This window comes from Camarhynchus parvulus, unplaced genomic scaffold (assembly GCF_901933205.1).
Source record: "Camarhynchus parvulus unplaced genomic scaffold, STF_HiC, whole genome shotgun sequence".
Taxonomy (NCBI): domain Eukaryota; kingdom Metazoa; phylum Chordata; class Aves; order Passeriformes; family Thraupidae; genus Camarhynchus; species Camarhynchus parvulus.
The window spans coordinates 2,741-19,457 of NW_022148435.1; the positions used below are offsets into that span (position 1 = coordinate 2,741).

Consider the following 16,717-nt stretch of genomic DNA (forward strand, 5'->3'; position numbering starts at 1 on the left):
CCATTATTCCCAATCCTGTTATTCCCAATCCCGTTATCCCAATCCCATTATTCCCAATCCCGTTATTCCCATTCCCATTATTCCCACTATCCCAGGGGTGCAGATGTTCGTGTCCAACCGGGAGCAGTTTGGGTTCCCATCCCTGATCCCAATCCCATTATCCCAATCCCAATCCCGTTATTCCCAATCCCAATCCCATTATCCCAATCCCATTATTCCCACTATCCCAGGGGTGCAGATGTTCGTGTCCAACCGGGAGCAGTTCGGGTTCCTGCCGGTGCCGCTGCGATCCCAGAGCTCCCCTCCCAATCCCGTTATCGGAACCATAACTTGAGAGGATATTATGTCCACGCGGGGAGGTGGTTTTTCCTGCACCCCCACACAACAAAAACACAATGGGGGGGGGGGGAACTTCCTGCACGTCCAGCTGGAGATCATGGGTGAGATCCCAAAGGATCCAAACGGATCCCAACGGATCCCGACGGATCCCAAGGGATCCGGGGCTCAGGGCTGTGGGGGAGGGAAGGATCCCAAAGGATCCCAATGGATTCAGAGCTTTGGGATTGTGGAGGAGGGAAGGATCCCAAAGGATCCAAACAGATCCCGATGGATTCAGGGCTTTGGGGTTGTGGGAGAGGGAGGGATCCCAAAGGCTCCAAACAGATCCCGATGGATTCAGGGCTTTGGGATCATCCCAAGGGATCCGGGGCCTCGGGATCCTGGGGTGGGAGCCCTGGGATTGGGAATTCTTCACCCTCAGGATGGGAAATGTTCCCCTGGGATCTGGGGCTCATTCCCTCGGGATCTGGGCCTCACTCCTTCGGGATTTGGGGCTGATTCCTTTGGGATTTGGGGCTGATTCCTTTGGGACTTTGGGGACTAATTCCTTTGGGACTTTGGGGCCGATTCCCATGGGATTTTGGGGCTGATTCTTTTGGGATTTAGGGTCAATTCCCATGGGATTTGAGGACCCATTCCCATGGGATTTAGGGATTCATTCCAATGGAATTTGGGGCTCATTCCCATGGGATTTAGGGGCTGATTCCTTTGGGATTTGGGGCCCATTCCCATGGGATTTAGGGACTCATTCCCACGGATTTGGGGCCCATTCCCACGGAATTTCCCCGTTCCCACAGTGAAGCTCCCTCCGGCCGAGCCCTCGCCCCACGTGTGGGTCCCTCCCAAGGTCCTGGACAAGCTGGGCTTTGATGAGGTGGGAGCCCCTCCCTCGGAATTCCCCTCGGCCCTTGGGGCCTTTCCCACCTTTTCCTTGGCGTTTTGAGGCGTTTTCCTCTTTTCCCTTGGGATTTTGCGGTCGTTTTCTTTGAGATTTTGGGTAATTTTCCTTCTTTATTTCTGGATTTTCGGTGATCTCCCCATTTCCCCCTGGATTTCAGGGTGAATTTCCCCATTTCCCCCCAGATTTTGCCCCCAATTTTCCCCATTTTCCCCCAGATTTCCCCATTTTCCCCCAGTTTTACCCCAATTTTTCCCCATCTCCCCCGAGATTTCCTCATTCCCCCCCAATTTTCCCCATTTCCCCCCGGATTTGGGGAGAATCACCCCATTTTCCTCCAGATATCCTCATTTCATCCTGGATTTCGGGGTGAATTTGTCCATTTTCTCCCAGATTTTGGGTGAATCCCCCTGATTTCCCCATTTTCCCCCAATTTTCCCCCCCATTTTACCCCATTTTCCCCAAGTTTTCTCCATTTCCCCCCGGATTTCGGATGAATCCTCCCAGATTTCCCCATTTCTCCACAGATTTTGGGTGAATCCCCCCAGATTTTGGGTGGATTTCCCCATTTCCCCCCCAGTTTTCCCCCAGATTTCCCCCCCATTTTTTCCCCATTTTCCCCCAATTTTTCCCCACTTCTCCCTGGATTTTGGGTTAATTCCCCCAGATTTCCCCATTTTCCCCCAGATTTCCCCATTTCCCCCCCCATTTTTCCCAGTTTCCTCCCATTTCCCCCTAGATTTCCCCAATTTCCCCCCAGATTTTCCCAATTTCCCCCAGATTTTGGGTTAATTCCCCTAGATCTCCCCATTTCCCCCCAGATGTTGGGTGAATCCCCCCAGATTTTGGGTGAATTTCCCCCATTTCCCCCATTTTCCCCAGGTGTTCCTGATCAACCTGCGCCGCCGCTCGGCGCGCCGGGCGCGGATGCTGCGCTCGCTGCACGAGCTGGGCGTCTCCCCCAAGCTGGTGGAGGCCGTGGACGGCCGGTGAGCCCCCAAAAATCCCCCCAAACCCCCCCCAAATCACCCCCAAAATTCCCTTCTGGAACCTTCCGGGCTCCGCAGGGCCCTGAACAGCAGCCAGGTGGAGGCGCTGGGCGTGCGGATGCTGCCGGGATACCGGGACCCCTTCCACGGGAGACCCCTGACCCACGGCGAGGTGGGCTGCTTCCTCAGCCACTTCCGGGTCTGGCAAGAGGTGAGGAATGGGAAATTCGGGAATTTTGGGTGGGAATTCTGGAATTTGGGGGGTCTGGAACAATCCAGGGAGTCTGGGAGTCCAATGGAATCCAGGGAGTTCCAAAGGAGCCGCTGCTTCCTCAGCCACTTCTGGGTCTGGCAGAAGGTGAGCAGCCCGAAATTCGGGAATTTGGGGAATTTTGGGCAGCAATTCTGGAATTTGGGGGGTTTTGGAACAATCCAGGGGGTCCAGGGGATTTCAGATTTTGGGGGGATTCAGGGATTTCCAAAGGAGCCGCTGCTTCCTCAGCCACTTCCGGGTCTGGCAGAAGGTGAGGAGCCAGAAATTTGGGAATTTGGGGGGGGTCTGGAAGGTTCTAGAGGGTCCAGGGAGTCTGGGAGTCCAATGGAATCCAGGGAGTTCCAAAGGAGCCGCTGCTTCCTCAGCCACTTCCGGGTCTGGCAGGAGGTGAGCAGCCTGAAATTCGGGAATTTTGGGTGGGAATTCTGAAATTGGGGGCATCTGGAAGGTTCTAGAGGTTCCAGGGGGGTCAGGGCATGCAGGGGAATCCAGGGAATTCCCAAGGGTGGGAGCGGCGCTCCCGGGGTCCATCCCAAATCCCGGAACCCCCGGAATTCCCGGGGTCCATCCCAAATCCCGGAATTCCCAGGGTCCATCCCAAATCCCGGAACCCCCGGAATTCCCGGGGTCCATCCCAAATCCCTGGAATTCCCGGGGTCCATCCCAAATCCCGGAATCGCCAGATCTCGTCGCGGGGCCTGCGGCGCTCGCTGGTGTTCGAGGACGATCTGCGCTTCGAGGTTTTCTTCCGCAGCCGCCTGACGGAGCTGATGGAGCAGCTGGAGGAGGCGGCCGTCGACTGGGACCTCATGTGAGCCTTCATCATCATCCTCATCCTCATCCCAAAGCTCATCCCAATCCCAATCCCCTGGACCTCATGTGAGCCTTCATCATCATCCTCATCCTCACCTCAATCCTCATCCCAAAACTCATCCCTATCCCAATCCCCTGGGACCTCATGTGAGCCTTCATCATCTCATCCTCATCCTCATCCCAAAGCTCATCCCAATCCCAATCCCCTGGGACCTCGTGTGAGCCTTCCTCCTGTCCTCCTCATCCTCATCCTCATCCTCATCCCAAAGCTCATCCCAATCCCAATCCCCTGGACCTCGTGTGAGCCTTCCTCCTGTTGTCATCCTCATCATCCTCATCCTCACCCACTGCTCCCCATTTCCTGAGGCCCTCTTGGATCCCATTGGGCCCATTGATCCCATTGATCCCAGTGACGCCATTGATCTCAATGACCCCATTGATCCCATTGACCGCGTTGATCTCATTCATCCCACTGACCCCAGTTATCCCATTGATCTCATTGATCTCAGTGACTCCATTCATCCCAGTGATATCAATGACGCATCGACCCCATTGACCGCACTGGTGCCATTGATCTCATTCATTGCAATGATACCAATGATCCCATTGATCTCGTTGACTCCACTGATCCCAATGACCCATTGACCCCAATTATCCTATTGATCTCATTGATCCCAATGACGCATTGATCCCATGTATTCCATTGACCCCATTGACTCCATGGATCCCAGTGACCCATTGACCTCACTCATCCCAATCATCCCATTGATCCCAATTATCCCATTAGTCCCATTGATCCCAATGACCCCATTGATCTCATTGATCCCATTGACTCCATTGATCCCAATGACCCCATTCATGTCATTCATCCTAATGACCCCATTGATCCCAATTATCCCACTGATCTCCTTGATCCCAATGATGCATTGATTCCGTTGACCCCATTGATTCCATTGATCCCAATGACCCCATTCATGTCATTCATCCCAATGACCCAATTGACCCCATTGATCCCAATTATCCCACTGATCTCATTGATCCCAATGACGCATTGATTCCATTGACCCCCATTGATTCCATTGGCCCCCATTGACTCCATTGATCCCAATGACCCACATGACCCCATTGATTGGATTGATCTCATTAATGGCAATCATCCCATTGACCCCATTGACCCCATTGACTCAAACGACCCCTGGTGACCCCGGTGACCCCTTGCTGCCCCCGCTGTTGGCAGCTACCTGGGCCGGAAGCGCCTGGAGCCGGAGCGCCCGGAGCGCGGCGTGCCCGGCGTGCGGCAGCTGCTGCGCCCGGGCTACTCCTACTGGAGCCTGGGCTACGCGCTGTCGCTGCGCGGCGCCCGCAAGCTGCTGGCGGCCGAGCCCCTGGGCAAGATGATCCCCGTGGACGAGTTCCTGCCCCTCATGTTCGACCGGCACCCCAGGTACCGGGACTGTGGGATTTGGGGCGTTTGGGGTCAGGGATTTGTGGGATTTATGGGATACAGGGACGAGTTCCTGCCCCTCATGTTCGACCGGCACCCCAGGTACCGGGTCTGGGGGTTTGGGGGGTTTGGGGTCAGGGATTTGTGGGATTTATGGGATATAGGGACGAGTTCCTGCCCCTCATGTTCGACCGGCACCCCAGGTACCGGATCTGTGGGATTTGGGGGGTTTGGGGTCAGGGATTTGTGGGATTTATGGGATATAGGGACGAGTTCCTGCCCCTCATGTTCGACCGGCACCCCAGGTACCGGATCTGTGGGATTTGGGGCGTTTGGGGTCAGGGATTTGTGGGATTTATGGGATATAGGGCGAGTTCCTGCCCTCATGTTACCCATTTACCGGATCTGGGATTTGGGGTTTCAGGGATTTGTGGGATTTATGGGATATAGGGACGAGTTCCTGCCCCTCATGTTCGACCGGCACCCCAGGTACCGGATCTGTGGGATTTGGGGCGTTTGGGGTCAGGGATTTGTGGGATTTATGGGATATAGGGACGAGTTCCTGCCCCTCATGTTCGACTGGCACCCCAGGTACAGGATTTGGGGGATTTGGGGGGTTTGGGGTCAGGGATTTGTGGGAATTATGGGATACAGGGACGAGTTCCTGCCCCTCATGTTCGACCGACACCCCAGGTACCGGATCTGCGGGATTTGGGGGCGTTTGGGGTCAGGGATTTGTGGGATTTATGGGATTAGGGGTATGGGATATGAGATACAGGGACGAGTTCCTGCCCCTCATGTTCGACCGGCACCCCAGGTACAGGATTTGGGGGATTTGCGGGGGTTTGGGGTCAGGGATTTGTGGGATTTATGGGATTGGGAATAGTGGATATGGGATACAGGGACGAGTTCCTGCCCCTCATGTTCGACCGGCACCCCAGGTACCGGATTTGGGGGATTTAGGGTCAGGGACTTACAGGATCTGTGGGATAAATGGCATACAGGGGTGATTCCTGCCCATGTTCAACTGGCACCCCTGGTTCCCGTTTTCTCCCATTTTCCCCCCATATTTTCCCATTTTTCCCCCATTTTTCCCCATTTTCTCCCCCGTTTTCCCCCCCCAGCCCCGAGTACTCCCGGCACTTTTCCCGGCGGGACCTTCTGGCGTTTTCCGTGGAGCCGCTGCTGCTCTTCCCCACGCACTACACGGGGGAGCCCGGCTACGTCAGCGACACCGAGAGCCCCCCGGAGGAACCCCAAATCTGGGATCGGGATGGGAACGAGGAATTCCCACGGGAATCCCGGAATTCCCAACCCCAGAGCCCCCCGGAGGAACCCCAAATCTGGGATCGGGATGGGAACGAGGAATTCCTGCAGGAATCCCGGAATTCCCAGCCCCGGCACGACAGCGACGCCCGCGACGAACTCTGACCCCGAAATATCCCCAAAATTTGGGATAATGGGGAAAAATTCCTGGGGGAATCCCGGAATTCCCAACTCCAGAGCCCCCCGAAATTTGGGATTTTTGGGGAAAAATCCCCAGAGGAATCCTGGAATTCCCAACCCCGGCACGACAGCGACGCCCGCGACGAGCTCTGACCCCGAAATTTGGGATAATGGGGAGGAATTCCCATGGGAATCCTGGAATTCCCAACTCCAGAACCCCTCGAAATTTGGGATTTTTGGGGAAAAATCCCCACAGGAATTTCAGAATTCCCAACCCCAGCACGACAGCGATGCCCGTGACGAGCTCTGACCCCAAAATCCCCAAAATTTGGGGGATTTTTATACCCAAATAAAGTTTCTATTTTTATTTTTAATCCCGGTTTGGAGTTTTTTTCTATTCCCCTTTTATTCCGAAATAAGTTTTTCTTCTTATTTCTATTTTTAAAGTTTTTATTTTTATTTTTAACCCCAGTTTGGTGGATTTTTCACACACACACCCCCCCCCCAGATGGGTTTTTTTGGGGGATTTTGGGCCATTCCCCATCTCGAAATTCCAGGATTTGGGAGTTTGGGGGAGAGGGAAACTGAGGCAGGGAAAAAAAACCCCAAAATTCGGGGAAAAGCCCCCAAAATTCAGTGGAAAAAAAACCCCCAAAATTCAAGGGAAAAAACCCCAAAATTCAGGGGAAAATCCCCCAAAACTCGGGAAAAATTTTCCCCAAAATCCCCAAATTTCGGGATCCCAGGGAAAGGGAAACTGAGGCATGAGTGGGATTTTGGGGTTCTTTGGGGGATTTTGGGGTTTTTTAGGGAGATTTTGGGGCTTTTGGGGTTTTTTAAGGAGGTTTGGGGGGGATTTTGGGGTTTTTTGGCGGGGGTTGGAATGTTTTTCTGGGGCATTTTTTGGGATATTTCTGGGCATTTTTGGGGAGGATTTTCAGAGAGTTTTGGAAGTATTTTTGGGCTGCTTTTGGGGGGGTATTTTGGGGGGGTTTTCAGGGATATTTTGGGGTGAATTTGGGACATTTCGGGTCTCAGAGCTCGTTGTGCTCCTCGTGCAGGGCCGGTGGTTCCCTGCAGGTTTAGGGGGATATTTGGGGATAAATTCAGGATATTCTGGGGATAATTTTGGGATAATTTTTGGGATAATTTCAGGATATTTTTGGGATAATTTTGGGATAATTTTTGGGATAATTTCAGGATATTTTTGGGATAATTTCTGTGATAATTTCAGGATACTTTGGGGATAATTTTGGGTTATTTTTGGGGTGATTTCAGAGGATTTTGGGTCTCTCAGAGCTCATCGTGCTCCTCACGCAGCACAGGTAGCTCCCTGCAGGGTTGGGGGGATTTTTTGGGATAATTTCAGGATATTTTTGGGATATTTTTGGGATAATTTCAGGGATATTTTGGGATATTTTCAGGGATATTTTTGGGGTGAATCTGGGACATTTTGGGTCTCAGAGCTCATCGTGCTCCTTACGCAGCACAGGTAGCTCCCTGCAGGGTTGGGGGGATTTTTGGAGATAAATTCAGGATATTTTTGGGATAATTTTGGAGATATTTTGATGACATTTCAAGGATATTTTTGGGATATTTTCGGGGATATTTTTGGGGTGAATTTGGGACATTTTGGGTCTCAGAGCTCGTCGTGCTCCTCGTGCAGCGCCGGGGGTTCCCTGCAGGCCGCGGGCGTCTCCAGCTCCAGCAGGTACTCGCAGCGACTCGGCTCCGACGCCGCCGTCAGCGCCGTGGAGGGGCCGCACCTGAGGCGCACCTGGGAGGAGGGGACACCTGGGATACACCTGGGATACACCTGGGATACACCTGGGATACACCTGGGACACACCTGAGTTACACCTGGGTTACACCTGAGTTACACCTGGGATACACCTGGCTTACACCTGGGGCACACCTGGGATACACCTGGGTTACACCTGGGATACACCTGGGATACACCTGGGATACACCTGGGGCACACCTGGGATACACCTGGGTTACACCTGGGATACACCTGGGATACACCTGGGATACACCTGAGTTACACCTGGGTTACACCTGGGATACACCTGGGTTACACTTGGGATACACCTGGGATACACCTGGGATACACCTGGGGCACACCTGGGATACACCTGGGTTACACCTGGGATACACCTGGGATACACCTGGGATACACCTGAGTTACACCTGGGTTACACCTGGGATACACCTGGGTTACACTTGGGATACACCTGGGATACACCTGGGATACACCTGAGTTACACCTGGGATACACCTGAGTTACACCTGGGATACACCTGAGATACACCTGGGTTACACCTGGGGAGGGGACACCTGGGATACACCTGGGTTACACCTGGGATACACCTGAGATACACCTGGGTTACACCTGGGGGAGGGGACACCTGGGATACACCTGGGATACACCTGGGACACACCTGGGTTACACCTGAGTTACACCTGGGTTACACCTGGGGGGAGGGGACACCTGGGATACACCTGGGATACACCTGGGTTACACCTGGGATACACCTGGGTTACACCTGAGTTACACCTGGGATACACCTGGGATACACCTGGGTTACACCTGGGTTACACCTGAGTTACACCTGGGTTACACCTGGGGGGAGGGGACACCTGGGTTACACCTGGGATACACCTGAGTTACACCTGGGTTACACCTGGGATACACCTGAGTTACACCTGAGATACATCTGAGATACACCTGGGTTACACCTGGAGGGAGTTTGGGGACACTTGGGACACCTGAGAGGTGACATCACCCAGGTGACACCGATGACGTCACGCATATGACACAGGTGACATCACACATGTGACACATGTGACGTCACACCGATGACATCACACAGGTGACATCAGAGAGGTGACACCAATGACATCACCCAGGTTACACGGATGATACCACACCGGTGACATCACACCGGTGACATCACACAGGTGACATCACACCGGTGACATCACACCGGTGACACACCAATGACGTCACATACATCACACCGGTGACATCACACAGGTGACACAGGTGACACACCAATGACGTCACATACATGACACAGGTGACATCACACAGGCGACATCACACAGGTGACACACAGGGACACGGATGATGACACAAAGGGTACAGGTGACACCGATGATGTCACACAGATGACATCACACAGATGACATCTCACAGCACGTGACACACAGGTGACACAGATGACGTCACACAGATGACGTCACACAGGTGACACACAGATGACATCACACAGCATGTGACACACAGGTGACACGGATGATGTCACCCCGATGACATCACACCGGTGACATCACACAGGTGACGTCACACAGATGACTTCACACAGGTGACACACAGGGACACAGACGATGACACACAGGGTACAGGTGACACCACTGACATCAGACCGATGACATCACACAGGTGACACCGATGACATCACACAGTTGACACACAAATGACGTCACACAGGTGACACCACACAGATGACATCTCACAGCACGTGACACACACGTGACACACAGGTGACACACAGGTGACACACACGGGTGACATCACACACAGGTGACATCACAGGTGACACACACACGCGGTGACACACACAGATGACATCACAGGTGACACACAGGGGTGACATCACACACAGGTGACATCACACACACAGGTGACACACACAGGTGACATCACACACAGGTGACATCACACACAGGTGACATCACACACACAGGTGACACACACACACAGGTGACACACACACAGGTGACACACAGATGACATCACACACAGGTGACATCACACACGGGTGACACACACACAGGTGACACCACACAGGTGACATCACACACAGGTGACACACACACACAGGTGACACACACACAGGTGACACACAGATGACATCACACACAGGTGACACACAGGTGACACACACAGGTGACACACACACACACAGGTGACACACACACACACAGGTGACACACACGGGTGACACACACAGGTGACACACACACAGGTGACATCACACACAGGTGACATCACACACGGGTGACACACACACAGGTGACACCACACAGGTGACACACACACAGGTGACACACAGATGACATCACACACAGGTGACACACACGGGTGACACACACAGGTGACACACACACAGGTGACATCACACACAGATGACATCACACACAGATGACATCACACAGGTGACACACACAGGTGACACACAGGTGACACACAGGTGACACACACACAGGTGACACACAGGTGAGACACACACACAGGTGACACACACCAGGTGACATCACACACAGGTGACATCACACCCAGGTGACACACACACAGATGACATCACACACGGGTGATACACACACAGATGACATCACACACAGGTGACACACACGGGTGACACACACACGGGTGACACACACACACACGGTGACACACACACACAGGTGACACACACACACACGGGTGACACACAGGTGACACACAGGTGACACACAGGTGACACACACACACACAGGTGACACACACAGGTGACACACACACACACAGGTGACACACACACGGGTGACACACACACACACAGGTGACACACAGGTGACACACACGGGTGACACACAGGTGACACACAGGTGACACACACACACACAGGTGACACACACAGGTGACACACACACACACAGGTGACACACAGGTGACACACACAGGTGACATCACCCACAGGTGACATCACACACAGGTGACATCACCCACAGGTGACACACACACACACACACAGGTGACACACAGGTGACACACACAGGTGACACACAGGTGACACACAGAGGTGACACACACCCAGGTGACATCACACACAGATGACATCACACAGGTGACACACACCCAGGTGAGCCGGATGCCGCCCCGCTGTCACTCACCGTGGTGGCGCGGGCGGGGCCCTGCCAGCAGCCCGTGCCCCCCTCGTATTTCTGGGCCCCGAATTTGGCGCCTTCGGGCCCCGCCCAGGAGCCCCAGAGCCTGGGGGGAGGGGCCAGATGGGGTCACGTGACACCGGGGGAGGGGCCAGGTGACATTGGGGGAGGAGCTAAAGGGGGTCAGGTGACACCTGGGCGGGGTTTGGGGGTCCCCAAGGTGATTTTCGGGGTTCCCAGGGCAGTTTTTGGGTTATTTTGGGGTTTTCAGGGCAATTGTTGGAGTTTTTGGGGTCCCCAGGGCGATTTTTTGGGTTTTTTGGGGGTATTTTGGGCTCCCCAAGGGGCATTTTGGGTTTCCCAGGGTGATTTTGGGGGTATTTTGGGATTTTTGGGGTTCCCAAGGTGGTTTTTTGGGTGATTTTGGGGTGATTTGGGGATTTTTGGGGTGTCCTACCCCAGGCTGGTCTCAGCGCCGTTTTTGGGGGATTTTGGGCTCCCAGGGGGATTTTTGGGGTTCCTAAGGATATTTGGGGTTTTTTGGGATTCCCAAGGTGGTTTTTGGGGTGATTTTGGGGTTTTTGGGGTGATTTTGGGGAGTTTTTGGGTGATTTTGGGGTGATTTTGGGGTTTTTGGGGTGATTTTGGGGTGATTTTGGGGTGATTTTGGGATTTTTGGCGTGCCTCACCCCAGGCTGATCTCAGTGCCCTTTTTGGGGCAGTTTTTGGGGTTTTTGGGGTTCCATGGGGCATTTGGGGTTTCCCAGGGGGAATTTGGGGTGATTTGGGGGGTATTTTGGGATTTTTGGGGTTCCCAAGGTGGTTTTAGGGGTGATTTTGGGGTGATTTTTGGGAGTTTTGGGTGATTTTTGGGGTGATTTTGGGGTTTTTAGAGTGATTTTGGGGTGATTTTTGGGGTGATTTTGGGGAGTTTTTGGGGTGATTTTGGGGAGTTTTTGGGTGATTTTGGGGTTTTTGGGGTGATTTTGGGGAGTTTTGGGGTGATTTTGGGGATTTTTGGGGTAATTTGGGGTGATTTTTGGGGTTTTTGGGGTGCCTCACCCCAGGCTGGTCTCGGCGCCGCCGTTTTTGGGTCTCTGGGTCACGCGCTGGAAGGGGCAGAGCCGGTACAGGTACCTGGGGGGGGGGGAAATCACCCAAAAATGGCCCCAAAATGGCCCAAAATCGGCCCCAAAGCCACTGGGACCCCTCCCCAAAATATCCCCAAATGCCCCCAGACCCTCAAATCCTCCCAGGAGCCCCAAAAATCCCACAGGAGCCCCCCAAATCCCTCCCAAGACACCCAAACTTCCCCAAATCCCCCTGAAATCCCCCAAAATCCCCCCAGAACACCCCCAGATCCCCCAAACTCCCACAAATTTCCCCCTAGGACCCCAAAAACTCCCCCCAAGCCCCCCTCAGGACCCCCCAAATTCCCCTGAAATCCCCCCAAACTCCCCCCAGGACCCCCAAATCCCCCCTAGAAGTCCCCAAATCCCCCCCAAACTCCCCAAACTCCCCCAAGACCCCCCAAATCCCCCTCAGGACCCCCCAAATTTCCCCCAAATCCCCCTCAGGACCCCCTAAAATCCCCCTCAGAACCCCTTCAAACTCCCCAAAATCCCCCCAAACTCCCACCAATTTCCCCCAAATCCACCTCAGGACCCCCCCAGGACCCCCCAAACCCCCCCAGGACCCCCCAAACCCCCCCAGGACCCCCCAAATCCCCCCCAGCCCCCCGTACTCGCTGGTGCCCAGCTCCCAGCACTGGCTGTACAGGTAGGAGAATTCCCCCTCGGGCCCGAAATCCAACCCCAGCTCCAGCTCCAGGGCCCTGGGGGGGCACAAAGGGGGGGCTCAGGGGGGTCCCCAAAACCCCCCCGGGGTCCCCCAAACCCCCCCGGACCCCCCCAAAAAAATCCCGAATTTCAAACTCCTCCCCAGAGCCTCAAACCCCCACAAAAATTCCTGCCGGGGAAACTGAGGCACGGGGGGCCCTAGAGGGGTTTTGGGGTCCCTCAGGTGATTTTTGGGGGTCCCAGGTTGGTTATTGGCGTGTCCCAGGTCAGATTTTGGGGTCCCCGAGGTGATTTTTGGGGTCCCAGAATTTTTTTGGGGGGGGGGTCCCAGGTCCATTTTTGAGGTTCCCAAGGGGAGTTTTGGGGTCCCACCTCCAGCTTTGGGGTCCCAAGTCCATTTTTGGGGGTCCCAGGTCCATTTTTGGGGGTCCCATGTCGGTTTTTGGGGGTCCCATGTCGGTTTTTGGGGTCCCATGTCCGTTTTTGGGGTCCCAGGTCCATTTTTGGGGTCCCATGTAGGTTTTTGGGGGTCCCATGTCCATTTTTGGGGGGTCCCATGTCCATTTTTGGGGTCCCATGTCGGTTTTTGGGGTCCCATGTCCATTTTTGGGGGTCCCAGGTCCATTTTTTGGGGTCCCATGTCGTTTTTGGGGTTCCCCACCTGATCCCCTCCTCGGCCTCCTTCAGCTCCCGCTCGGCCGCGGCCAAATCGTCCCGAACGCGTTGGGCGGCTGAAAAATTCCCCAAAATCCCCCAAAATCAGCCCAAAATCAGCCCAAAATCACCCCAAAAACGGGGTCAGCACCCCCAAAAACCCCAAAATCGAGATCAGCACCCCCAAACCCAGCCCCAAATTGTCGGGCGTTAGGCCACATTCCCAAAATCCCGCAAAATCCCCCAAAATCACCCCAAAAATGGGGTCAGCACCCCCAAAAACGCCCCTGAGCCCCCCAAACCCCCTGAGCCCCCCAAAAACCCCCCTGAGACCCCCAAACCCAGCCCCAAATTGTCCCGAGTGCGTTGGGTGGCTGGGGGGGAACATGGGGGGGTTAAAACCCCAAAATTCCCCCAAAATTCCCCCAAATCCCCCCAAAATCCTCCCCAATCCCCCTGAGATCCCCCTAAATCCCCCCAAAACCCCCCAGGGCCCCAAATCCCCCCCTCAAAACCCCCCCAGGACCCCCTGAATGCCCCCAAAATCCCCCAGAACCCCCAACCCCCCCCCAAACCCTCCCAGGGACCCCCCAAAATCCCCCAATTCCCTCCCCGGACCCCCAAAATCCCCCTCAAATCTCCCCCAGGATCCCTTGGATTCCCCCAAAATCCCCCCCAGGACCCCCCAAATCCCCCTCAAAATCCCCCAAACCCCTTCAGGACTCCCCCAAACTCCCCCAGGATCCCTTGAATTCCCCCAACCCCCCCCCCAGACCCCCCAAAACCCCCCCAGGACCCCCTAAATTCCCCCAAATCCCTCCCCTCTCCTCCCAAATCCCCAATCCGCCTTCCCCAAATCCCCCCAGACCCCCCAACTCCCCCCCAGACCCCCCAAAACTCCCTCAAGACCCCCCAAACCCCCCATAATCCCCCCAAGACCCCTCTAATCACTCCCAGACCCCCCAACCCCCCCAAACCACCCAAATCACCCCAGGCCCCCCCCAACCCCCCCCAGGACCCCCCAAATCCCCCCAGGACCCCCAAATCCCCCCAGGACCCCCCAAACCCTCTCAAACTCCCCCCCCCAGACCCCCAAAAGCCCCCCAGACCCCCCCACCCAAATCCCCCCGGACCCTCTAAATCTCCCCGCCCAAACCCCCCAGGACCCACCCCCAAATTCCCCCAGGACCCCCCAAACCCCCCAAATCCCCCCACAAAGTCCCCCAGACCCCCCAAAACCCCCAAGACCCCCCAAATCCCCCAAAATGCCTCCAGGACCCCCCAAACCCTCCCAGGACCCCCCAAATCCCCCCTCAATTTCCCCCCAAACCCCACAAAATCCCCCCCAAATCCACCCCAACCCCCCAGACCCCCAAATCCCCCCCAGACCCCCCAACCCCAAACTCCCTCAAGACCCCCCAAACCCCCCAAATCCCCCCCAGGACCCCTCAAAATCCCCCCAAACTCCCCCAGACCCCCCTAAATCCCCCCCAGGACCCCCCAAACCCCCAAAATGCCTCCAGGACCCCCAAATCCCCCAGATCTCCCCCAAACCCTCCCAGGGACCCCCCAAATCCCTTCAGGACCCCCCAAACACCCCCCAGGACCCCCCAGGACCCCCCAAATCCCCCCCAGCCCCCCAGGACCCCCCAAATTTCCCCCCCACCGTCGATCAGGGCCTGGGTCTCGGGGTCGAAGGGCGGCTCCTCCTGGGGGGGCTCCTCCCCCTCCCCCTCCCCCTCCTGGGGGGGCACCGGGACCACCTGGGGGTCAGGGAGGGGTCAGGGGGGTCCCCACCCCCCAAATTTGGGGTTCAGGGCAGGGGGGGGACCCCAAAATTTCCCCCCCAATTTGGCTCCATCTGGGGAGAATTTCACCCCCGGGGGGGGGCAAATTTGGGGTCCCACCCCCCCAAAATTCAGATTTGGGACCCTGCCCAAAAAATTTGGGGGGGACCCCAAAATTTGCCCCCCCTCCCCCCCAAATCCAGCCCCATTTTTGGGGCATTTCACCCAAATTTGGGGTCCCAACCCCCAAAATTTGGGGTCCCATTCTGAAAATTTGGGGTCCCACCCCCCCCAAATTCAGATTTGGGACCCCCCCCCCCAAAATTTTGGGGTGCTGGGACCCCCCCAAATTAAAGGTAAAGGGTGTGGAGACCCCAAAATTTGCCCCGTCCCCCCCAATTCAGCCCCATTTTTGGGGGTGGGGTCCCCAAAATTGGGGGTGTGGGACCCCCCAGACCTGCTCAGGGCCTTCGTCCTCCTCCTCTTCCTCCTCCTCCTCCTCGGGCTCCTCCTCCTCCTCCTCGGGGGCTCTGGGGGGGCTCGGGGGGGGCCTGGGGGGGGCAGGGACCCCCAAATTGGGGTGGGACCCCCAAAAAAATCCCAGGGACCACCCCCCCTCCCCACAAAAGAGGCCTTGAGACCCCTCCCCAAATTTTTGGGGGTTCAGGTTTTTGGGGACCCCCCCCCTGAAATTCAGCCCATCCCCCCCCCCCCAAATTTTGGAGACCTCTCCCCAAATTTTGAGCCCCCAAAATGCCCCAATTTTTGGGACCCCTCCTCAAATTCCAACCCCCAAAATCCCCAATTTTTGGGGTCCCCCCAGCACCAAAATCCCCGAAAATTTGGAGACCCTCCCCCCAAATTTGGGCCCCCCAGAGCCCCCAAATTTAGAGACCCCTCCCCAACTTTGAGCTCCCAAAATCCCCCAAATTCTGGGACCCCTCCCCAAATTCCAACCCCCCAAAATCCCCGATTTTTGGGACCACTCCTCAAATTTGAGAGCCCCCAAATTTTGGGGACTTCTCCCCAAATTCCAACCCCCAAAATCCCCCAATTTTTGGGGTCCCCCAGCACCAAAATCCCCCAAATTTGGAGACCCTCCCCCCAAATTTGGGCCCCCCAGAGCCCCCAAATCTCAGGACCCCCCCCCCAAATTCCAACCCTCAAAATTCCCGATTTTCAGCCCCTTCAGCACCAAAATCCCCCAAATTTGGAGACCCTCCCCCCAAATTTGGGCCTCCCCAGAGCCCCCAAATTTAGAGACCCCTCCCCAAATTTGAGCTCCCAAAATCTCCCAAATTTTGGGACCCTTCCCCAAATTCCAACCCCCAAATCCCCCAAT

At 55.5% G+C, this 16,717-nt stretch overlaps 2 protein-coding genes across 2 annotated transcripts in view; one reads left to right on the forward strand and one right to left on the reverse strand.

Annotated features, from left to right (window-relative positions):
- The first annotated feature begins 407 nt into the window (after window positions 1–407).
- On the forward strand, window positions 408–6,590 carry LOC115916755 (procollagen galactosyltransferase 1-like). Its single transcript, XM_030970495.1, has 7 exons — window positions 408–440; window positions 1,137–1,213; window positions 2,120–2,226; window positions 2,305–2,437; window positions 3,184–3,311; window positions 4,551–4,757; window positions 5,882–6,590. The coding sequence occupies exons 1-7, from the start codon at window positions 437–439 to the stop codon at window positions 6,186–6,188; spliced, it is 963 nt and encodes a 320-aa protein (XP_030826355.1). The 5' UTR covers window positions 408–436; the 3' UTR covers window positions 6,189–6,590.
- A 521-nt stretch (window positions 6,591–7,111) lies between these two features.
- PRKCSH (protein kinase C substrate 80K-H) overlaps window positions 7,112–16,717 on the reverse strand; it is a 35,008-nt gene continuing 25,402 nt past the window's right edge. The window contains exons 11-17 of the mRNA XM_030970490.1: window positions 15,833–15,889; window positions 15,255–15,351; window positions 13,596–13,665; window positions 12,880–12,969; window positions 12,198–12,272; window positions 11,142–11,241; window positions 7,112–7,980 (exon numbers count right to left, since the gene is read on the reverse strand). Of these exons, the coding sequence (XP_030826350.1) occupies window positions 7,843–7,980; window positions 11,142–11,241; window positions 12,198–12,272; window positions 12,880–12,969; window positions 13,596–13,665; window positions 15,255–15,351; window positions 15,833–15,889 (627 nt within the window). The 3' untranslated portion in view covers window positions 7,112–7,842. The remainder of the gene's footprint in view (window positions 7,981–11,141; window positions 11,242–12,197; window positions 12,273–12,879; window positions 12,970–13,595; window positions 13,666–15,254; window positions 15,352–15,832; window positions 15,890–16,717) is intronic.

Coding starts and splice junctions, on each gene's coding strand:
- LOC115916755 (XM_030970495.1), top strand. Junction 2,438..3,183: donor ACTTCCGGGTCTGGCAAGAG/GTGAGGAATGGG, acceptor CGGAATCGCCAG/ATCTCGTCGCGGGGCCTGCG. Junction 3,312..4,550: donor GCCGTCGACTGGGACCTCAT/GTGAGCCTTCAT, acceptor CGCTGTTGGCAG/CTACCTGGGCCGGAAGCGCC.